Here is a 24,311-nt window from a genome sequence, read left to right as displayed (position 1 = left end):
AAGATAATGGCACTGATGGTGCAAAAAATCAGGGAGGAACAGGAGACTTTACTGCTGGTCATACCGAACTGGCCAAACCAGCCATGGTTTCCAGAACTGGTGGAACCTCTGATGGCTCCCCTGCAGCTGATTCTGTTACGGTGGGGCCTGCTGTTTCAAGCGATAGGCACTGTATAGCACCCCAAGCCTTAGCTATGGGACCTGCATGTCTGGCAGGTCAGTGTGAGTGGTACGCTTAGAATGTGCCACAAATTATCTTGCATTTAATTGCAGAAGCAAAAGCCCCATAGACCAAGCACTTTTATTCATTGAAATGGAAAGTGTTTGTATCCTGGTGTATCCTAAGGCAAAAAAATGACCCAGCGACCTGTGCTATGTCTGTTATTTTGTTATTTCTTCTGTTTGGATTACAGGTGCACATCAAGGGTGTATGTGACTGCTATTTCAGTTTTTTACTTGCCCATTGATTGTCGTACAGTAGGTAATGTGGTAATGTCACAGTTTGGTAGTGGGTTTTCTGAGGGGAGGGAGATGGCTGCATCCCTCTTGTCCTAACTCGGTACCTATCTGGAATTTGTCTTTGGCGCTTAGCGCATTTTCCAAGCCATCTTTTGAACTACTGCATGCTACGGAGCTCAAAAATGCTCTCATTTAAGATGGCACTTTTACTTGCTTTGGCTTGTAGCAAGAGAGGGTGATTTACATGCTCTGTTTACTGACGAGGCTTGTATGGAGTTGAGATGAGATGACAGTATGGTCAGACTGACACTCAGACGTGGACATGTGCCCAAAGTGTTGTCTACTTTGTCCAGAGCATAGGTACCTCAAGCATTTGCTCCTCAGAAGACCAAGTCTGTGTCACATCCTTTATGCCCTGTGCATGCTGTTTGTGCCTCTTTTTTCGCTTTACATTAGCTACTCGCTACTCCCATGTCTCTCACTCGTCTACCTCGTCACATACCCCTATCGCCCCTCACAGGCCGGGAGGGTACACCCGAGATGGGGCCTACTCCCCCGGGGGGCCCAATCTTCGCGTCTCCCGCATCTGGGGAATGGACAGACGAGACGAGAGAAAAAGGAGACGGAGACAGAGTGAAGGACGAGAGAATGGAAGTTGAGGGCAGCTGGCAGCGAGGCCTGTGCTCCCTGGTCCGCCCCATCATGGCGGATGGCTGGCAGCAGGCTCCGGCCCACGGCAAACAGCGGCGACTCCTCCATTCCTTCCAGTACGGCCGCCACCCCACCTCGACCCAGGGGCACAGGAGTGAGCTCTCCGTCCCACTGGTCTTCACTCGCTCCAGCACCATCACCTGGGGCAGCCACTCACTCACTTGCTCCTCCCATGTCTCTCGCTCGTCTACCTCGCCACAATTCCCTTGTCATCATTTTATTCTGCGAACCACTTGCAATTATAAAATAACAGTCCCGACTCTGGAGAGTTGAGAATGTTTACAGGTGCGAAATAGAAAATAGGTTACTAGGTTAGCCTAGTATTCAATAATTTCAGCAAGTCTCGGTTGCTACTTAAATTTATAACATAAAAAAATATTAAATGTTAAATCAATTTAACTCTGAATCATTTTGTTCTGCTGCCTGCGATTACATTGCATCATAGATCAGCTACATTTCCATGTGCATCATAAAAACCCGGATGTGCAAACTAAGTGCTGACAAGATTTGGTGCTTCATCTAGTGGTTAAGTGAACAATAAAATCAAATGCACATTTAGCCCGTTGTACCCTATGGTTGTGACCTGTATATTTGTAAAAATGTTGTTGACAATAAAGCATACAAACCAAACTTGATTATTCTGCAGTTTATTCCCCTCTAGCTAAATCAGATATCTGCATCAAAATATTAGTCTTTCCCTAAAATGTTAAACATTTAGAGAAAATGCCAATGAGAGATTTAATAAGTGGACATTACATTTGGAAGTTATCAAAATCTAACAAAATTAGGGTTTGTTTTTGTATGCACTAGATTAGGCTATATAATGAGTGTCCTGCAGCTCTCTTCAGAGGCAAAAGAGTTAAAAGTCACGTGGTGAGACCGCAATATTGTCACTCCTGCCCATAAGAGAGAGAAAAAAGCAAGTGTATTTGAGGAAAGAGAACAAAGAAATCATTGCATATAAATTACTGCAGTCTCGCAGCAGCAGTCGCACAGGCATCGCACGAGTTGTTTGCACCGCTACTTTCTCACGCATTTCCACTTTCAGCAGCGGAGCTCGAGGATACAGGAGGAGGATGTGGGTCTCCGGGCTTCTGTCAGGCGCTTTCGCTCTGCATGTGCTCCTGACCGTGAGATGCATGCCTTTGCATGGGGGGCAAGGACTGATAAAGCACAAAGAGCCCCCGGTGAGTTTATTTTGCCAGTACTCTTATTTCATACGTGATATAGCCTATTGTTTCGTTCCAAACCGTTGTAGGCTGCTGTTTAGTAATGTTACGTTTTGTAACCTGCCAGAGAAGTTTAAAGTTTTTTTTTTTTGTTTTTTTTTTGTTTTGTTTTTTTGTTTTTTTTAATAAAATGCTTTTTATTTGACTTTTTAATTAAACAAATAGAGAATCGTGAACAAAGCTAGATTTGTTGAGTTTTGACTGATTGCCTATATTAGCCTACATAATCATCATCAATCATAAATTGTAAAACGTCGTCTGGCGCTTCTACAGTTACGAGCCAGAACCTGTCAGTTTGATCTGGGTTTGTTTAGGTTTTATGATTCAGGATTAGTAAAGAATGCTTATGAAAGCAATTGTTTCTTATTTAACTTTTTTACGTTCATTTTTGCTGTTTTCCATCAATTTAAAATATACTCAAAACCTTACTGTTTTCTTCATGGTTTTATTGATGCCACATATTTGTTTGCATATTAAAATTACCTAATCAATCTGTAATTATAATCTGAGTAGTGAAGAATGTTTTTTTTAATTGTTGTGTTTATGATGACTCGGGTGTAAAACGTATCATGCTGTCAGTTTGTTGATGGCTCTCGGCGATGACAAAAGAGCGAGGGATTCTGCAGGCATGGGCAAGTTTATGTTTCTGTGCCATCTGGAGGGACACACACTCCCTCTCTCTCACACGGATGCATAGCCTACTGTAGAGAGAATTTAGGGAATGTGATAGCCTCCTCAGAGAAACTGCACTGTCCTTGTTCCTGTTACGATTATTTTGGCTCCATGTTCCCAAGCACGTCCCCTGCTGAAACAGAATAGATTGTGTAGTTTGTCAGCCGGGGCATTCAAAATGCTTTCTTTGTTATTATCATTTACAGATCCCAGTCCCATTCATTGGCAAAGAATGAGACTCTGGCACTCAGTTTCTACAGTTCTTTTTAGGTTAATGCATGCAATTTAATATTTGCACCATTTAAACTTAGTCGTGCGATTCACATTTTAGTTTAATGTTGAGGTAAAATGTCTGACCATGGGAAAACATAGAAGTTGTCGTATATCAGTCTGAATAAGAAATACTTTCTAATTTACAGTATAGCAAATCCATAAGCCTCTAGGACTGATAAAACATATCAAAATGAAGGGGGGGACCGGGGGAGGGGGGGTCAAATTATGTTAGTGCTTGAGCTGTGTGTATCAGAAATGTAACACAGAACCTTATCTGTTTGGTAATATCGAGATGATCTCTTTTAGATCTTTGCATCTTAACTTGCTTACATGGGAAATGGTATAATTATCCAATTTATCAGTGCGTGTTCACGTCATGTCCAAAAATTAAGAAACGTTTTTTTCCGGTCCGGATCCTATAGTGCGTGTATGGTGCAGTTTTTTCCCTTTTTACATATACTTTTTTTCCTTTTTTGAGAAAAGATTGAGATATTTGATGTCACAATGTAATGTAATTACTTTCACTCATAGAATGATCACCTGTGACCAAATGTACACTGCAAACCATCATCTGTGTAGAATAGCAGAGCCGAAGACAAACTTACAAAATTACAAAATCCGTTATAGGGCCAAAAGTTACATATTGTAAAGTTTCTGTAAAACAGCCTCTGAAGTATAAAGCCCAATTCATATTTGTGCATTGAGTGTACGCTATAGCTACGTCGTAGGGTGTGTGTAGAATGCATAGCCTACGACGTACCCTGGCCGGCAGCTCTTCAAAAACGTGTTGATTCTGTAAAGCGCATTTGTACCAGGCTGTAAACAAGTTGTTTTCTGCTGTAAAGTTGGTCATTTTAACATGGGGCTCAATTAGATTCTGCTCCCTTCTGGAGCCTGTCCCTAGTGGGCAGGTGAGAAATTGCAGTTTAAGTTACTTCCGTATTGGCTTCAACAGAAACTGGGGGAGGTTGCCGCTTGGTAATTGCACTTCGATGTAGAAAATTACGCAGAAGTATAAATTAAAATCAACGTGTAGCCTACAGCGTAGAGGCTATGGGGCAGGTTCGGCGCAGAAGTATAAATCCTGCAAACCAAACAACATTTCCATCTCAAGTTTTACTATATTAGTCAATGTTATTGGGTCATGTGACTTAATCACCTTCATTTCTGTGAAAATGCCCCTGCTATGATTTTGACAGGGTCATTCAAGGAAACCATGATATCAGTTACATGACTTCCTGAATGTGCCAGAGCAGGAATACGGTTGTGGGGGAGAGAGAGATAATGTTTATGCGAATAAGCCAGGTGCCAAAATCCTTCAAGCATTGATCCGAACTTTGAAACATTCACTACAGCTGGTAGATATAGAAGACTGAGCTGCTCAGGATAAAGTTTAACATGAGCACTGGTGCATAAACAGTATTTGGGAGCTTATCACTGAAAGCTACTTGAAAGTTTCCTTTAGTCCTGCTCTGGACCACTCATCACTCCCAAAGTCAGCTGCAGCTTCTAGGGGATTTACCTGTGAATATTTGTTCAAATGGTAATCCTTTAAAGCTTCATTTATCTTGCCATGAATAGTTGTGATATGTTGGTGTAAGGATTAGCTTTTCTTTTTTCTCTCCCTGTCTAATGTCTGTAAACCAGATTGGACAGTGACCCAGATCTTTGATCCCGCACTCTAACCATCCAGAAGGTATTTATAGGGTCAAAAGACTCATTTAAGTACTGTTGGTAAATGTGTAAAGATATTCAATCACACACCATGATCCTTTTACACCATATTTTATCTTTTAAGGAGACCTTGACTCAGTTAGTCCTGAAATAATCTTGTTTTTTGAGTTATGATTTAGATGTTTGTTTTTTAAAGGTGAAGTGTGTGATTTCTGCATTATTAGTCATCAAACTAAGAGAAATAATGATTGTTTTCAAACATGTTTCCTAAACACTCCTACGTATTCCAATGGTTGGACAAACAGATAGCCCCACCCCAAAACTCATACCATTGGTTGCACCAGTGTTACTGTGTTTTAGTTTAAGTTAAACTCAATTAATGATGTTTTATTAACAAGGTTCGGGAGGAGCATGTTCAGATAATTGACAGTGGAGAGCACTCAACCAATCAACAATAAGAGGTATATACACGCAGCAATCTTACTTCTGTTTGTTGACAGTTTATCAGCATCCCTCCACCACCCCATCTCCACACTTTTATACTCTGGATAAAAAAAATATTTTTTGGGATACTCTGGGTTCGGGCCAAATTCCAAGCCCTTCCCTTCGGACAGCATGCCAAATACGCATTAAAATTTACTCTCTATAAATTATATGCAAGTGTGAACTTGTGAAACAGCCTTTGTGAAAGAATGGTGATTACCTCAAACAATTATTTTAACTTATTCCTTGTTTTTTCTTTTAAAAACCATAAGTCAATGTTAAAGTGAGGAACATAAATTTAAAATCATAAATCTGAAGTTTAAAATTTTATAAAAGCACTTACATTAATTCTTATTTTAAAGGGTTAGTTCATCCAAAAATGAAAATTATTTCATTAATTACTCAGCCTCATGTCGTTGGACACCCGTAACAAAAAATTAAGATATGTTTGTTGAAAGCTGATGGCTGAGAAAGGCTTCAGAAAGGTCTCCATTGGCATTCAGTACATTCCCACTCACAAGACCCATAAAAGGCACTAAAGACTTCCTTACTAAGTCCATCTCACTACAGTGGCTGTACAATCATTTTACAATGCGACGAGAATAGTTTTTGTGCGCAAAAAATAGAAATAATGACTTTATCCGCCAAGTTATTGTCTTCCGTGTAGGTCTCTGATGTGAACTCACCTGGAACTCACGCGATAGCCTCCTCTTCCGGGTCATGTATTCGATTGGTGGACCCGCATCATATTCTCGCGCATGCATCGAGTTCACGTCAATAACTTAGTGGATAAAGTTGTTATTTTGATTTTTAGGCGCACAATAACTATTTTCATCACATTGTAAAATTATTGTACAGCAACTGTAGTGAGATGGACTTTGTAGCGACGTCTTTAGTGCCTTTTATGGGTCTTGTGAGTGGGTCAGTGGGCCTTTCTGAAGCCTTTCTCAGCCGTCAGCTTTCAACAAAAATATCTTCATTTGTGTTCTGAAGATGAACGAAGGTCTTGCAGGTGTCCAACGACTTTAAAACCTGTTTGAACTGGAAAGTTCTCGTCAATTTATGGGTTTACCCCGTTATGTTTGTCACGAAACCAAATGTAAAAATTTGTCATAAATATACAGGCTTGTCAACTTTTCTTTTTTTTTTGCACACTTCCTTGCTCTATAGTAGATGGGAAAAAAACTGTGAAACAAAATATGTGAAAAGAGTTGTTTGTCCAAACTCACAATATTTAAAAAGTAATATGCAAAAATTATCTGGATGACTTACCACTGCTGACGAGATTTAGAAGTGCACATCTAATGGGCATTTTACTGTCCCATGAGGCCACTGGAGAAAAGTTTTGAATGACTTTTAAAGGGAAGGAGGGAAATGTAGAAGATTCGTTTCTGTGGGAATCAACATTATGCCACAATTGTTGTCAATTGAGCGTAACGTACTGAAACCAAAATATTCCTTGGCGCAAACCAATAAATGCTTTAATAGCACCACAGAACTTCCGTTTTCACTCAAAAATCAACCTGCAAATTGGTTTACTTAGTCGACGCTGTATTGTGATAAGGGATAGGTGACAGTATTAAATCATTTTAAAGTATTAACTTAAAAATCACTATTTTGCTACTGAAAGTGGCTTAGTTGTACTTTCAGTTAGTTGAAAGCAATGAGAAAAATAACAATTAATATATTATGCAACACAAGTACCTGGCGTTTTTTGCAACATAATGGTCCCATATTCACACAATATTACTTGTTCTTATCAATCTTCCTAAACAATAGTTTCAGAACAGTTCAGATATCATCATTAACCTGAATTCAGTAATTCTTGATCTCTGCTGGTGTTTTTTAGTAATGTAGAGAATAGTTCTGAAAAACAGCATATAGGGGCAAACTAAATTCTTAGATGCACCATGCCAGGACCTCTTATCAGGATTTCTTCTGAAAGCATGTGTGAACACGAGAGAGGCAGAGGGACGTGGGAGATTTAGGATGAGACAGGCTGTGTTCTATGGGAGTGAGGCTCAAGCACAGACCTCCAATGGAAAAATGAACCACATATGAAAGGAGATGGCAACATTTATAACTTGGCTTTGTCTGGCGGGCTTATCTGAAACATAAATTAAGTCAAACTATACAAGCAAAACGCTGACTCAAAATATTTCCAGCATCAAAAAATGAATCAGAAAGCATTGTTGGCTAGCTTTCAAACTCTCTGAGACAAGTTTTTCTCTCCCCGTCTGATGTCTGTGAACCCATTAAGCACTGACCCAGAATTTTGATCCCACTCTAAAAGGTATTTTCAGTAGCTCTAGGGTCAGACGGTTCATTTAAACAGGGTTGATAAAAGTGGACAGCTACATTCTCACACATATTTCAAAATTCACTCTTACTTCCTGTAACTGCAGTAAACCCATAGCATTCCTTTCTATGGACGCTACCTGGGTTTCCATTTTGTGTAGATAAAGTGCAATTGAGTTGCTTTAATCTCAAGAAATGTAATGAAATAAACTGCTTAAACATTGGGGATTGCGTTTTGGCAGAACATCAAGGCACCTTCGGTAATGCTTTCTCTTTAGATTACACACACACACACACACACACACACACACACACACGCACACACACACACACGCGCACACACACACACACACACACACACACACACACACACACACACACACACACACACACACACACACACACACACACACACACACACACACACACACACACACACACACACACACACACACACACACATGAAATAGCGACCTATTGTGTTGACTTCATTCCCCCCTGCACAGTATAGCAAAATGTGTCCTAACTTGCCCTTCGTTTTTGAGATGTGGGTCATACAACTAGACACTTTGAAGTGGAGTATAAAAAACATGCATTGTAAATGAACAATGCAGAAAGCACCTCATCTTTGTGTGTGCCAGATGTGGAATGTGTGTGTTATTCCAGGGTAATGGCAGATCCCTCCCACTGATAGGTCATGATGCAGTCAGATGTTATGATGAGATAAACAACTTTAATCAAGCGTCTGGTTTGAATTTAACTTTGTTACCAGTTTGTTCCATGAAATTTGAGTGTAACTTATTTTAAATTAAAGATGATGCCATGCACATTTCAGTGACTATAGATGTTTTATGAGCTGTAGCTGTATTTTGAACCATAGAATGTTTTTTTCTTTCTTTATGGATACACTTATTTGTCATTGACCCATCAGTGTATTAAGTATGGGAATACTTGCAACCTAATCCAAAACACAAATAGCATAGTGAACCTGAACTGTCTGTGCACATGTTTGAAATCAGTGCTGGTAGAAAGTCTCGCTCAGAGATCAGGGCACATTCCGTAGTTCCTGCTGGGCATTGTCTCTAATATAGCAGCTTTGCCTCACGCATGAGGAGTCACCGCTGAGCCTCCGTCCCTCAGAGAGAGACACAGGGTCACAGAGGGGAAAATGTTTACCCTGTTTGCCATCTCTTTGCAAAAGTCCTAAACATTTTACAATGCATTGTAAACCAGTCGGGGGAGAAAACAAGGGCGCCAACAATCTTGTCAGAACTGTGGAAGAAATAAAGATAACATAAAAATTAGGCTGTCACGCTGTAAAAGCTTCACATTTTCCTATTGTAATATATTTAATTTTTTGAAATACATTTTTGTTCTTATTATTTAATGTAAATGTAAGTATTTAGACATCTGTAAAAAGTGGGTAAAAGGTAAGACTTTAAATGAAAGCTGAAGCATCCTGAAGTTTAAAGCCTCTTTAAAGGCCTCAAAATTCTGCCTGAAAGCACCACAGTGCTGCCTACGGCATTTTTCTCTGTCTTTAACGCCCATGTTAATGAACAGCCATTTCCTCCAAAGAATGTTTTGGGACACTAAGCAGTCCATCCGCAATCATATCTTACAGTAAGTAAACAGCGTCAACCACAGAAAAAACAAATTTTAGCTTTTTGTATCAGATTTTGCTTGTTTGCTTTTAATGTTACTAAACGTGCTTTATGTTTATTATCATTAACTGTTGACTTGCCAAAGGGGTCAGTATGTTATTTTTAAAATATATATACAGTATACAATATAATACCAATTGATCATATTTGAGACGTAGACTTCAGTTATTAATGAGAATTACTTTCAGTTTACTTTAATATACAGTAAACTACCGTTCAATAGTTTTGGGATTGGTACGATTTTTAAATGCTTTTGAAACAAATCTTGTATGCTCACCAAGGCTGCATTTATTTAATCAAAAATACAGTAAAACCAGTAATACTACTAATATTATGACAAACAAAAAATTCTGTCACATGATCCTTCAGAAATCATTCTAATATCCTGATTTGGCGCTCAAGAAACATTTATTCATTATTATCAATGTTAAAAACAGATGAGCTGCTTTTGTGGAAACAATACATTTTTAATGGATTATTTGATAAACAGAAAGATGATCAAATTTTATTTTAAAAAATCTTACTGACCCCAAACTTTTGAATGGTATTGTCATATTTATCCAACTTATTGAGCTTGAGTCTTCACTTAAACTCACAAGAGCATAACAACATACTGTAAGTGATTCATATTGTGGGGAAACATGAAAAGTTGTTAATATGAAATATGAAAGTCAGAGTGAAACAAATTGTTCAATGAAACAAATTTCAAACAATAGTAAAATAAGATTATTTGTGTTAAAAGTAATGACTCACAGAAGATATTTCTTGATTTCTGCAATGCACAACTACTTTTAAATTCCGTTTAATGGAGAAACCATTGCTTTTAATGGTGCAGTTATGGCATCTAACTAGCTAACTATCAGTATCATGGGTCATTCCCTTCTGTAAATGTGTGTCCATTGTAAGTTAAGTTCATGCAGGTCTACCATCTTTCCACGACAGGGTTTGTCACAGATTCCTCATTCGCACTCTGAGAAGAGGAGAGGCATGGTCCATCACCCTCAGGACACCTTTAAACCTCAAGCAAATGTTGAACCACAGCTCCACACCCAACTCAGGAACAGCTCCGGGGGTGCAGGTCCTCTGCGCTGTGGCGTCCCAGACTACCCTGGCCAGAGAGAGGTGCATCTCAGCAGGCACCCCCGACAGAAACGCTTTGTGATTTTTGGAGGACGCTGGCCAAAAACAGACCTCACTTACAAGTAAGTATTTTTAAGTATATTTTTAAAGTATATTAACTATATTACAAAATTATAAGTAATATATTATAATAATTATATCAGCATATGACTAAAAATTGTGTGTAGTGGGGGTTAAAAATCAACATGATTATTTAAAGTATGATTTCATTAATATATTTAGTAGGTACTTTAATCCTACTTCCTGTCATTCCATGCACTTAAAGGGTTAGTTCACCCAAAAATGAAATAGATGTCATTAATGACTCACCCTAATGTCGTTCCACACCCGTAAGACAAATCTTCATCTTCAGAACACAGTTTAAGATATTTTATATTTAGTCTGACAGCGTAAGTGTATGAACACTATACTGTCCATGTCCAGAAAGGGAATAAAAACATCATCAAACTAGTCCATATGTGACATCAGTTAGTTAATAAGAATCTCTTAAAGCATCGAAAATATATTTTGGTCCAAAAATAACAAAAACGCCGACTTAATTCAGCATTGTCTTCTCTTCCGCGTTTGTTTTCAAACCTCAAATAAAGATTCAAACGGTCTGTTTGAATCTTTTTAGCTAAGTTTGAATCTTTTTAGTGTTTTTAGCTAAGAATAAACTAAAAAAGTTACACAGTGTAGCTTTAAATAAATAACTTTTTTTTAATAGATTTACTGAAGTTAAACTTTATAGACATTTTTTTTCCATTGAAAAAATGACAATAAAACAACAAAATTACTAAAACTTTTTAAATAAAATTAAATAAACTCTATAATATTATCTTAGTGATTACAGTGGTCCCATCTAATTGTAATGGTTAAAATTCTCCTAAAATTATTTATTATATGTTTTATTTTATTTTTTTAACAGCAACAACATAAACAATAATAATAATAGTAATCCTGATGTAGCTTTCTGGAATTGTATACAATGAATTTTGTTGGCTCTGTGTCATTGCTTTTGTTCTTGTCGCTTTTGATTAAAATATGTTTATTTTATGCTAAATTTAGACTATTGTTATTGTTATTATTTATATTAAAACATTTAATTATTATTATAATCATACATTTTATATCAGGGACTTTTGAGGTGAAACACTCAGTTTCAGTCAATCTCATGTCAATCTTGAGTACCTATAGAGTAGTATTGCATCCTTCATATCTCCAAAAAGTCTTTAGTTTTATTATATTTATAAAAGAAATATAGGCTGTACCGAGTCTTTCCGGAAAAAAACCGAGCGCCTGGAGGTGCATCGAGTGGGCGGAGCTAAAGAATGACGATCGCGAACAGAGCGGTGACGTCCTCAAGTGTGGAGAAACCCATGGCTATCGATCTCAGCTAATATAGATAATGATCCAGAATCAAATCTGAGGCTGAAATAAATTGAACAGGAGAAACAGCAACAGCAGGACTTCCGTCTCTGTGGTATGTACTGTATTTAGTGACCTGTCAACATTTGTGTGTCTTTACTCGCAGTTTATGAGGACATGATTCGGTTTATGGACTATTGTATGCGACTAAACCTTAGCAGAAGCAAGCAAAACGGTTTTGCACGTCAGACTAGTGTAACGTTATACAGAACAACAATGGAGTAACCGTTAGCGCATTTGAATGACGAAGCACGCGATCGTGTCGTTTACTGATGTTTACTCATGCGACGGTAGCCAACAGCAGAGACATTTGAGGCAGTTTTACTCACCGGCTGCTTCTAAAGAAGGACCGAACCTTTATCGCTAGGACCGCTCCGTCAAAAACACACTTCTTTGGTATGATTTGGTGAAGTCCTGTGACAGCAGTGGCGTGGAAATCCACTTTGAGACGCGACTGAAGCAATGTTGTGAAGCTTCCCGTCATTTCTGCGTTCAAATCTGTTCAAATGCAGCGCTGCCTTCCCGGAATGCTGTGCTGAAGCGTTAAAGTCGCTCGACGTCACCCATAGGAATAAAGTGGAGTGCAGCGCGGAGTGTTTACGGCGTGCATTTCCTCTCTCGCTCTAGTCACACACGCTCGCGCACCCTACCGGGAGAAGAGCCCGTACAGCCCATACAAGGACCTTCCGCTCTATTAACGTCAAGCCGACCCATACTCGAAAAAAACTCTCCGAAACTTGTGAGAAACCGGAAGGAGTATTTTTGAGACAACCATACAAACGTCCAACATTAGTTTTTGAAACTTTATCTATGTTTAGGATGGGAATCCAAGTATTTAACAGTGTAAAAAGCTCAGTATGCATGAAACAGCATTTCACATTGATCTTTTCAGTGTCTCAAAGCCTTTTTTTTCAACAAATGGTAATTTTCCTTATTTGTTCTACATCTGAATGAATAGTAATGTTTGTGTGCAGATAGCACTTTCTATCTCTGTTCTGATCATACTAAAACAGGAAGTTTATGTGGAGGAATGTGGGGCATTATAGTCAGTTTGGGAGAAGAAAAAAAAGAAGAAAGTAATCAGCCACATTTGTACAAGAATCTATTCACAGGCAACAGTGTGGATGCATCCGGTTGAAGATCTAGGATACATACTTTTCTTTCTATTGTCGTGTTACTCTGAATAGGTCTTTGTGTAACATTTTTTTATGGCTAAATAGTACAGGTGTGTATAATGTGAATTAGAATGAGACAATATAAGATAAACTGTATATTTAATAGATGCTGCAAGAGGGAAGGATAGTAATTTTGACTAAAGACTAGAAGGCACATGAATAAAAAAAATTAAATAATGATCTACATGGATAAATCATGTATAAGAAATACTGCAATATTCTATAAAACATTTTTAAAGGCACAATATGTAAGATTTTTGGATTAAAATATCCACACAAAAAAACACTAGAACAATGTTATATTATTTAGTTATTGTGTACATATTATTCCAAATGTGTTTAAAATCCAGAGAAACAAGTTTTTACTAGCATCGCCTAACAATGACATCATATGTTACCCTTGATTTTGGATTTTTTGAACCATGAAAACACCAAAGATGCTTTAATATATTATATGTTTTATTAGACAGGTGAGATACTATATGAATACTGTTTGGATCATTGTTAAATAGCTCACCACAGTTAGTCTTATTGTTTAAATCTCGTTTTCTTGATTTACAGTGAGTACCATGTTTTACCATGCCTAATATCGAGCTAGCTTACTGCAGTGTGCAACAAGTGTCTCATAGTAGCCACAGGGCGAACACAGAGTAGCATTATAACATAACTTTCAACACACTCGTATGCATCCAAGTTTATAAAACAGCGCTGTGTTGCCACACATGAGCGGAAGACGCAGAAACGGTCATCTACACTACAGCATAAAAAAAGCTCAAGCCATGCTTGTCTCTCATTAGCAATCGCTCCAGTGGCCTCATTCAGCTCCAGCGGCTTTCCACCCCACCCTGCATCATACTACAGTAATTTTATTAAATCTTTAATACATTAGCTCATTCATGAATATGAAAATGACAATAACTCCCATGATTTCGCAAAATCAAAGGGTCATCAAGCTACACCTTTGTTCTAAATAAGCGTCAAGCCGCCTCGAAAATTTTAAGGATTAGTTCACTTCAACATGACAATTTCCTGATAATTTACTCACCCCCATGCCATACAAGATGTTCATGTCTTTCTTTCTTTAGTGGAAAAAAAAAATTTTTTTTGAGGAAACATTTCACACTTTTTCTCCACACAATGTACTTCAATGGAAATATATTTATTGTAGTTTCCATTCGCCACTATAGAAGTTTAACTATGATGACTTCTGCTTCTGAGAACCCTGGAAATGTAAAAATGGTTCATATACAAGGACACAAACATTAAAAATGGTATCAAAAATGATGAGCTGGAGGGGCTGAATCGAGACGCATTCCATGACACAGACAGGTGTGTGCACCCTCCGATAAAGCTTGGCTTCCTTTATTAAAATGTGCATTTCTAAATAATTTCTGATACAAGTAGAAACATATTTTATAAGTTCCTGGTAACTTACTGTTCAACACAAAAATGTCAAGAATGCTTAATTAAGTGCTCACATCTGTGTCAATGACTATAATAAAAAGTTACTCATGCCCAATTTGTAAGTGAAGATTCAGAACTGTCTGATACGATATGGTGTCTGAGGTTACATGATTCCCGGCGAGTTTTGCTCCTGTCAGAGAACTGGGTCATAAAGCTGCACATATAATACCACCACAACCGCAGTTTCATTATGCTCAGAACACATTATGAGATCATGTGGCATGCTCACCAGACAGATGCCTATGGTGATGAATAATAAAGATGAAGCACTGGTGGTCTCTGATGTGGGTTTGTGTTGGTTGGTGGTCCAGCAGTGAAATGTGTTCATGCAGCAGCAAAAGTGATCAAATGCTTTTGTTGATAGACTTTGAGCATGACTGTGACCTTCTGTGTTCAGAATCCAGCGCTTCCCGTGGCAAATGAGCGAGGATAAAGTAAGGCGAGTTTTACAGGAAGCTCTCAAGGTCTGGAGTGATGTCACACCGCTCACCTTTAGTGAGGTGGTCAACCAAGAGGCCGACATAGTCATTGACTTCACAAGGTAACAACAACAACAACAACAAAAAACACGCCTTTTCACTATGCTTAGGTGTAACAAAGTGAATGATTGGGGATTTTGTTATTTTTGCTTTAGCTTGCCAGCTCATCGTCATCTTCCCTAATACGTAACTAATAAGATGTCATACTGACATCTGGGGGCATAAATACTGTACCATGCAAAATCACATACTCTGTTATTTCTGAAATAACCCTCTACATAGCTGCATTTGTCATCCTTGATTCATTTATCCTACAAACAAAGTGTCCAATAATACAAGTGTCACTAGAAAAAAAATATTAGAATTTAAAGGTCCCGTTCTTCGCGTGTTTTCGAAGCTTTGATTATGTTTACAGTGTGCAATATAACATGAGTTCATGTTTCGCGTGTAAAAAACAGTATTTTTCACACAATTTACTTATCTGTACAGCGCTGTTTCCTCTGTCCTAAAAACGGCCTGATGATTTCCTTGTTCTATAAAGTCCCTCCTTCAGAAACACGTAACGAGTTCTGATTGGGCCAGCGCTTCCCGTGTTGTGACTGGACAGCAGCTTAGCGCACTTTGCCCGGAAAGGTCCCGCCTCTTACCATAACGGGGAGATGCAAGCACTGAATGCGCGCTCTTCTCCACGTGGGAGAGCAACAAGACCACACCCCCTATATTGTGTGTACTTGTGGGCGGAGAGTTAGTCAACAAACGGTTCTAGTGACGTCATTAAAGCCAGGAAGTGCAGCGGTGTAGTCCAAACCGGCCATTCGCTGTAGGCTTTGAAAGGGAACTTCTGTTAAATAAAATATCTCGCTTGGCATTGAACTTTGAGCTTTATAATTTTACAGGTATTATTTATGCTCCAACAGGAACATTTCACACTAACTAAAGTTTTAAAGATGGAATCGCGAAGAACGGGACCTTTAATATAGTATGATAGTATATAGTAACACATTATAATATTTATTTGAAATAGAAATGCATCCTTGCTGAATAAAATAATGAATTAAAAAAATGAATTGATGCAAATGGTACAGTGGTATAGAAAAGTACAATATAGTATAATAGTACAGTAGCATTCTGCTGGACATGCAATCTCAAGATAGTAGCCATAATGAGGGGTAACCACCCTCAACTAGAATAAAATAACTTTTTCTAAAACAATGATATTAATTTTAATGTCATTTTTGCATGTGTATGTCTTAAGGTATAAAGAAATTAATATATGGAAAAACTTTAAATTATTACTATCCTATATTAGGTACTGGCATGGTGATAATTTGCCCTTTGATGGCCCTGGTGGGATCCTGGCTCATGCTTTTTTCCCAAGGACGCACCGGGAGGGAGACATTCATTTTGACTATGATGAGTCCTGGACGGTGGGCAATGAACTTGGCAAGTTGTAAAGATAAAATCCTCATCTTACTGCTTCACTGCCTGCCTCTCACTTGGAAAAACCTGATACAGATAACACACATTCTTGGGATCAGTTAATCAGTGTATGTATGATTATATATGATTAGATTATGTTTTTAACTTGCCCCAAAATTTCCTGGAAAGTTCTGATACATCTCTGATATGCTTTAAAATTGTTTCTGACACGAATCTCAAACATGATCCACATTTGCCTGATTAAACCAATCAGACCGATTCAAATTAAAAACTTTTGTGTGACCATACAAGTTTGTGTTATCGTGAAATGTTGCTTAAAACACATTTTGAGTTCAGCAGAGACATGAGCAGAGGCAAAATTTCTAGTTTTATGTCTCTCATTCCACACTGACAGCAACAGTCAGCTGTTGTATAAAAAGTTCTAGTGCTTACATCGATACATAATTTAATTTGTCATCCTACAGGGACAGATCTTCTTCAGGTGGCGGCACATGAGTTTGGCCATGTCCTGGGTCTACAGCATTCTCTGGAGCCTGGAGCCATCATGTCCCCATTTTACAGCTTCTCCTATCCTCTCCAGCTCAGCGAGGATGACACAAAAGGGATCCAATACCTCTATGGCCCCCGACCGCAAGCCCCTCCCCAAATCCCTATTGAAAACAACGAGATTATCACCAGTGCAGTGAGTCGCTGAACCTATCATCCCAGTTTATTTGCGATCAGTTACACTTGAGAAATTACTATTAACATTAAAAAAGTTTTTAAGAAATGTCAGCAGCAACATCAATATGATGTTTATTACCACAAAAAAAAAAAAGAAACTTACATTGGAAATGAATGGGACCAATCCGTTAATGTTAAAATACTCTTGTTTCAATTTGTCCCGTGTTGGCCACCGTAGTTTCTCTATGTGCTTTGAAAGGGATGGGTAAGTGGTGGGCGGTTACAATTTGCAACCTCACCGTAAGATGGCACTAAAATTTACACAGTGCAACTTTAAACCCTATATGATATTAAAATGATGATTTAAACAGTTCTACAGTTAAAATAATTCAAATTTGAACAGAATTAATGTCAATAATAATTCATTTCCATTGTAAGTGGTTCACTTTAAGCAATTTTTCCACTTCAAAGGACAGTTCATAAAAATATTTTTGTGGTAATAAATGTTATTATTATTACTGTATTACAATTGTATACAATGATTATTGTATTATACCAAGAATATTCCTGAAATATGAAGTATTTTATATCATATTTATCTATATGCTCCCTTTATTCTCACTCCCGTTATTCTCTCTCCTCTTTTTCCCGCTGTCATTGCCTGTAGCCTGACGCTTGTCACACAGATTTTGATGCTGTGTCTATAATCCGTGGGGAATTGTTCTTCTTCAAGGCCAGCTATGCCTGGCGCATCAGGGATGGCCGTTTACAGGCGGGATACCCTGCCCTGGCCTCCCGACACTGGAGGGGCATTCCAGAGAAAATAGGCGCCGCCCATGAAGACAAAAAGGGCAATATCTGGTTCTTTGAAGGTGAGTGAGTGCAGCACCGATGGCTGACTGTGGTGATTTGTGGTTGGAGGACAGGATCAGACAGGTCCTGGTTATATACATATCTATGGTGACGGGTGGTGCGGTACTTCCCCATGACCCATATATGAAGCATCCTGAATTGTGCCTCTAATGCAGGGCATGATAAAACATGACCATGTAGAACATATGCTACTAACAACAGATAAATACACAGGTGTTGTGCAGTACCGTATCTAAAGAGAATTGCACACTTATAGGTGGTTGCTGTTGCTGAGATGGTACCGGTACTTTCTCTGAATAAATTTCACTGAATGAAATTCAATGTAACTTTTAAAGATTAAGAATTTGGTTGAAATTCAGTGCATTTAGACAAGCATAGGTTCAGTGAGTCATTATATTGCTGAAAATGTACTTCATTTTTTCCCCAGTAGAGGGAGTGCCTGTGATCGTGGATTCAATTCAGCAACTATTGCCATAAAAAGTCTAATAATGCCGTTTTGTGGTCTGCATACTATTGAGATTCTGTGCTTTTAAAGGTTTAGAGGGCTACAGAGTACATTTTTATACGGATTTATATGCTAACCGCAGTTAAAACATATCTTCTTAAAAGGATATTTCACCCAAAAATTAAAGTTAGCCTATTATTTACTCACCCTCAAGTCATCCTAGGTGTATATGACATTCTTCTTTCAGATTAATTAAAACTGAGTTATATTAAAAAGTCCCAAGCTTTATAATGGCAGAGATTGTTGCTCTGTTTTTGAAGTCCATCAAAATGTATCTGTCCGTCAAATAATGTGCTCCACACAGCTCCGGGAGGTTAATAAATGCCTTTAGAAGTGAATTGATAAGTTTGAAGAAAAATATCCATACTAAAAACTTTATAAAGTATAATGTTTCAGCCAATCGCCTTCTGTATTCAGTTTATGGAAAAAGCAGATGTCACGTGCGCATTTTGAACTCCGAGAAGGCACTTTCAACTCTTTTTCACGGAAGGCAATCGGCCAGAACTTTAATTTAAAAAAATGTAAACAGATATTTTCTTACACAAACGCAACGATTTGCTTCAGAAGGCCTTTATTAACCTTCCAGAGCTGTGTGGAGCACATATTTGACGGACAGATGCATGTTTATGGACTTCAAAAACAGAGCAACAATCCCTGCCATTATAAATCTTGGATTAGCCAGGACTTTTTTTATATAACTCTGATTGTATTAGTCTTAAAGAAGAATGTCATATACACCTAGGAAGACTTGACGGTGAATAAATCATGGGCAAATTTTTATTTTTGGGTGAACTATCCCTTTAAGCTTAGAATACTGAATATCATTTAAAGGCTGAAAATATCAGGATTTTGTTTTAAATTTTTTAGCACCCAGCCCTAATCACGTATAGAAATACACGTTACCTCACTATTTTGATATTTTTGATAATAAAAAAGCCTAATACATATCTTTTTTATTTAATTACATTTTTTTTAGATTGGACAAATATTAATTAATGTATTTTATTCAATATGTGTAATTGGAGACAATCCAATTAAAGTCTTATCATTTGCCTTTTCAATTATCAGAGAATTTGCTCAAATTAAATATAGTTACACTGAATCAAAATCATACATTAAAGGGTTAGTTCACCCAAAAATTACATTTCTGTAATGATTCACTCACCCTCATGTTATTCGAAGGTCTTATGAGTTTAAAACAAGATGAAGGTGAGTAATTAATGACAGATATTTCATTTTTGGGTGAACTAACCCTTTAAGTTAGTATAACTCTTTCTCTTGTGTCCTCTGTAAGGTTCCAACTACTGGGTGTTTGATGCAGAGCACAAAATAAAAGGACCGGACCCTCTGCAGACTATAGGCCTCCCTGTCACACACATTCAGGCTGCACTGCGCTTAAAGGAGCACCACGGCCATCATACATACTTCTTCAAATCAGGAAATTACTGGCGTTTGGATCCCCAAGAGAACAGAGTGGACACGGCTTTCCCACGCAGCATTCAGCAGGACTGGTGGGGCGTACCTGATGAGATTGATGCTGCCTTCCAGGATGCCAATGGTATTTCCATCTCAGCCTTTTTAATACATATCAGTGTTAATATTAACAATATTAACATGAGTTTTTTTGAACGACTCAAGAGACTTATTCAATGACCCATTTATAAATCACTTCACAACTGAATAACCAATTGTTAATTAAAGGTAGAGTAGGCTATTTAGGAAATGCTAGCAATGGCAAGCTAGCTTTGAAAAAATAAGATCCCACCCTCCCTTCAAAGCGCTTCTTCAAAAGACATGAAGAAGAGTCTCCAAAGCATCACAAGAGACAGCGTTAAATGAAAGCACAACAATACAACAATAATAACCCTAAAAGTCTCACAATGCTCTTACTTGTACCACATGGCAGCTGCAGATTCATTTCGGCAGTGATGGTGTTGCCATATAAACACAAAGTTTAAGGACATAAACAGTTCTAGGTAGTACGTCACGGGTTGCCATCTCATAATTATGGTTGTGAATGGTGTAAACACAGCATAAGCTTGTTGTTTTGGTTCAGAAGGATATTTAAAGGTGCCCTAGAATGATTTGAAACAATATGTTAAATTGTTCTCTGATATCTACATAAAGGGTATGTGGCTTATTTAAGGGCAAAAATTGTCCAGATACAGTTTTACATGGCCATTTACAACCCTATAAATTGTCCCTAGGATGTAATGCTCTGTTTTTGCCTTATTTGGAAGAGTCACGGATATTCATATTGAGCTCTGCTTTGATTGGCTTATTTCAGCCGCTCACAGCTCACAGCAGTTCAGTTGTTCAGCGAAGCGGCTTGTGAGTCCTGACTGTCCTGACAGAACACAGACTGACTGAATGATACTCAGTGGCATAACTTTTAAAATGTGGGTGGGACATAAATTGCGTATCATATGCACGTGAAAAACTGCGTACTATATGCACGCCAAAGCTCATTTTGACGTATGAGGGGCGCTTATACACCCAAAATGAGCTTTGGCGTGCATATGGTACGCAGTTTTTTACGTGCATATGATATGCACCATATGGCGTATTAAGAGGGGTAGCATTGCTGATACAATGTTATATCAGATGTAAAATATGTACAATAACAATAGCAGAAAAAATTGTATTAAGATGTCCGGGAATCAATTAAATAGTTCATTTATTGATATAGATATCATTTAATTATTGCATCTAAACACAATATAGCTTTGTGCCAAGTATTTTCACGTGAATCAAAGGCATATAGATTTGCACACTTTGTTTATAATCCCTGGTCTAGTCTGTTAAACTTGTCAGAAATTCTCGTTTATAATCTACCCTTGTGGTCTATTTTTTTCTCTCATCAAAACCGAATACCATCAGTGGTAGCAGGGACAGTTTTTGTGCATTTTGTTTCGTGATCTGACCAGAACAAATAGAAAGTCTCTGCAACGGCGTTAAGTGTTAGATTAAAGCGCTCGTCTGTGTGAAGACTGCATGAGCCGCAAGAGAAATCTGCAGCACTGATAACAGCGGCAACAAGCGCCTGATCGCCTCTTATTTAACAAACGAACAAAATGATGCTCTACTAGTTAACCAGAGATATTTTGTTTGTATTAGTTAGGTTCATCCGTGAAGCAAGATATTTTAAAAAAGTGGTGGGGACATGTCCCACCCGTCCCACTCGCAAATTACGCCTATGATGATACTTTAAGCAGAACATCTCAAATGGAGATTGATAAAATGCAGCTTACTTGTTTATTGGTGTTTTTTGATCATCTGTGCACGAGAAATATTTCAGTAATTAAATCCCCCAAACAGAGCTTTTCTGTGAAAAAACCTGTATACTTTCCGGTGTTTTACCTAAACATGTCCAATCTGGCAACCATATGCATGCGAGCTCTCTCTCTCGCTCTCGCGCGGATGATCTGAAAACACCAATAAACAAGTAAGCTGCATTTCAGCAATCTCCATTGACTATCGTTTTAACTTATATGGTGGAAAAGGTGACGTTTGCTAGAAGGATTGAGTGAACGGTGTCTACGGTTTTATTTTGTAATACAAAATAATATTAACCTTTGTCATTAGACACACTATTTAGTTTTGTATGGTACTTGAGTTTCCTATTGTTACTGTACTAGCATCTTGCCTTATCTAGACAATGCGGTCTCTAAGAAACTTTCAATTTAATCAGAAATTGTTTAAACAGCTAGTCAATAAGTGGATAAATCCCTGCTTGCAGGAATGTTGCCCCTTTAAGACGCTGAGCGAAGCTTGCTTGAAATGGGCCGAACAAACGAACGATTTGTTGTGGTATCCGATTGTAATAAACCTCAACCATGACTGTTGACATATGACAACAATCCCCTGCACAGCCTGAACATGACGTGTGTCATGAGAGCCGTTTTTGGCACAAACTTATTCGGCTTTATACTGAACAGACTTTTTTTTCGTGGATAAAACTCAAAATGTGTTTGTGGGTCACAATGACCTCAAAAAATGCAGCAGGTCATGTTCACAGAGTAAAATCACTCATAAGTATCTTCATTATAATTTAGTATACTAACATTTTGTACAATTGTACAGTGGTCATTTCCATTAGAATTATGGTGCTTTAAACCAGGAAAGGGAATCAAAGAGAAACGTTAAAGCATTCGTTTGATTTGTCACTGCTCTGCCAATTTTAATTAGTGAATGTGACAGACCTCTGACAGTAGAAGGCGATATTTCAGCAGCAGTCGGTCACCGTTTATTTAAATCGAGTTTTGTTACATGACATACTACTTGTGAACGCTCATGTTTACAATGTATAATTGCAGTGTGTAGTTACATTGGTTGATTAATGCAAAAAAAGTTTCCATTAATACTAAGATCATGTAAAACTGTTGTATACTCCACAGGCTTTGCCATCTTCATCAGTCGCCGACAGTACTGGAAGTTTGACCCAGTTCAGCGTAAGGTTGTGGAAGGTTACCCGCGCTACATCGGTGCAGACTTCTTTGGATGTAGCATGTCATAAACCCTCAGGAAATGTTTCTGTTTTCTTTCACTATGTTCTCACGCTCTGGTTTGAAGTATACAGTATACATTTCCCAGCATTTTCATTATGACAAATTGTACTATGTAACCTAAGTTCTTGTTCCACCGGGCATTTCACTCCTCTTCACCTCAAATGTCTGATTAATCACATTTCTTCTCAGGAAATCTTGCACATCTGAGCTTTACCACGAGCAGCTATGTCTGTATTTGTTGTATATCAAGCAACTACTGTGTAAGAAAACATTAATACCCTGTTGTTAAGGTGCTAAATATGGTGCTAAAACATTTGTCAGGGATCTTTGCACCAGTTGCAATGTCCATAACTCTTATCTCGAAGTTTTTACAGTTGTACTGTATCTTAAACTGCGCAGTTTGTTTTTATTAATAACACAAGAAATGCTTATTTAGAGATCAAGATTATACCATTCAAAATGGTTTTTAAATGAGAGAAGAGGGAAAGGCGAAGGATGTTTAGTGTTTGGAAATGTTCTTTTAAGAACTCACAAACTCTTGACAAATAAGCATTTGTTTATGATGTTGAAACTGTATGTTAGACTAACATATCAACAGACAAACTGGCACTCTTCAGTGCAGGACACTGACAATGATTTAAATCTTTTTTTAATCTTTTATAATTTTTATTTTTTTTAATTTACAAGCTTGGATTTTTCACATCATCTGTGTACATTTATTATTTCTATATTTTCGCTAGTGTTTTTTTTAATTATTATTATTTTGAGCTTTTACACTATTTTCTTCTACTTTTCATATTTACTGTGTAAATACTTTTATACAAAATGTGTGTTGTATTTTGGTACAATTAAAATATTCCCAGACCACTTATTTGTCCGTAATTTTCTGTGATCCAGTCATTTATAATTAAAGTTTTATTTGTAATTTTATTTATTTAAATTTTACAGAATAGTATTGAAATTTATGTATTTAATTATAATGGATCATTCATTCATTAATTAATTCATTCATTCATTCATTCATTCATTCATTCATTCATTCATTCATTCTCTGCATTAAAATGAACACAAATATAGGCAGAAAAGGAAACAAGTGGTCCAAAGTCTCATGGAAATTAATAGCCTGTTTTAATCATATAAAAATATAGGCCTATCATTTAACATAAAAATAAAATAACAGAGGTGATAGAAGAT

At 37.6% G+C, this 24,311-nt stretch overlaps 1 protein-coding gene across 2 annotated transcripts; it reads left to right on the top strand.

Annotated features, from left to right (window-relative positions):
• The first annotated feature begins 2,063 nt into the window (after window positions 1-2,063).
• On the top strand, window positions 2,064-23,973 carry mmp11a (matrix metallopeptidase 11a). Of its 2 annotated transcripts, XM_067413568.1 has the most exons (10): window positions 2,064-2,357; window positions 4,992-5,040; window positions 5,417-5,479; window positions 10,406-10,665; window positions 15,047-15,190; window positions 16,438-16,571; window positions 17,033-17,250; window positions 17,899-18,103; window positions 19,904-20,167; window positions 23,007-23,973. In XM_067413568.1, exons 4-10 carry the CDS (start codon window positions 10,451-10,453, stop codon window positions 23,123-23,125), a joined length of 1,299 nt encoding a protein of 432 aa, XP_067269669.1. In that variant the 5' UTR covers window positions 2,064-2,357; window positions 4,992-5,040; window positions 5,417-5,479; window positions 10,406-10,450; the 3' UTR covers window positions 23,126-23,973. The 2 variants fall into 2 exon arrangements, with proteins under 2 accessions (XP_067269669.1, XP_067269668.1); XM_067413567.1 differs by lacking the exons at window positions 4,992-5,040; window positions 5,417-5,479.
• The last annotated feature ends 338 nt before the right edge of the window (window positions 23,974-24,311 follow it).

Source organism: Pseudorasbora parva, chromosome 13, assembly GCF_024679245.1.
Source record: "Pseudorasbora parva isolate DD20220531a chromosome 13, ASM2467924v1, whole genome shotgun sequence".
Lineage (NCBI taxonomy): Eukaryota > Metazoa > Chordata > Actinopteri > Cypriniformes > Gobionidae > Pseudorasbora > Pseudorasbora parva.
This window is presented reverse-complemented; position numbering and strand designations above follow the sequence as displayed.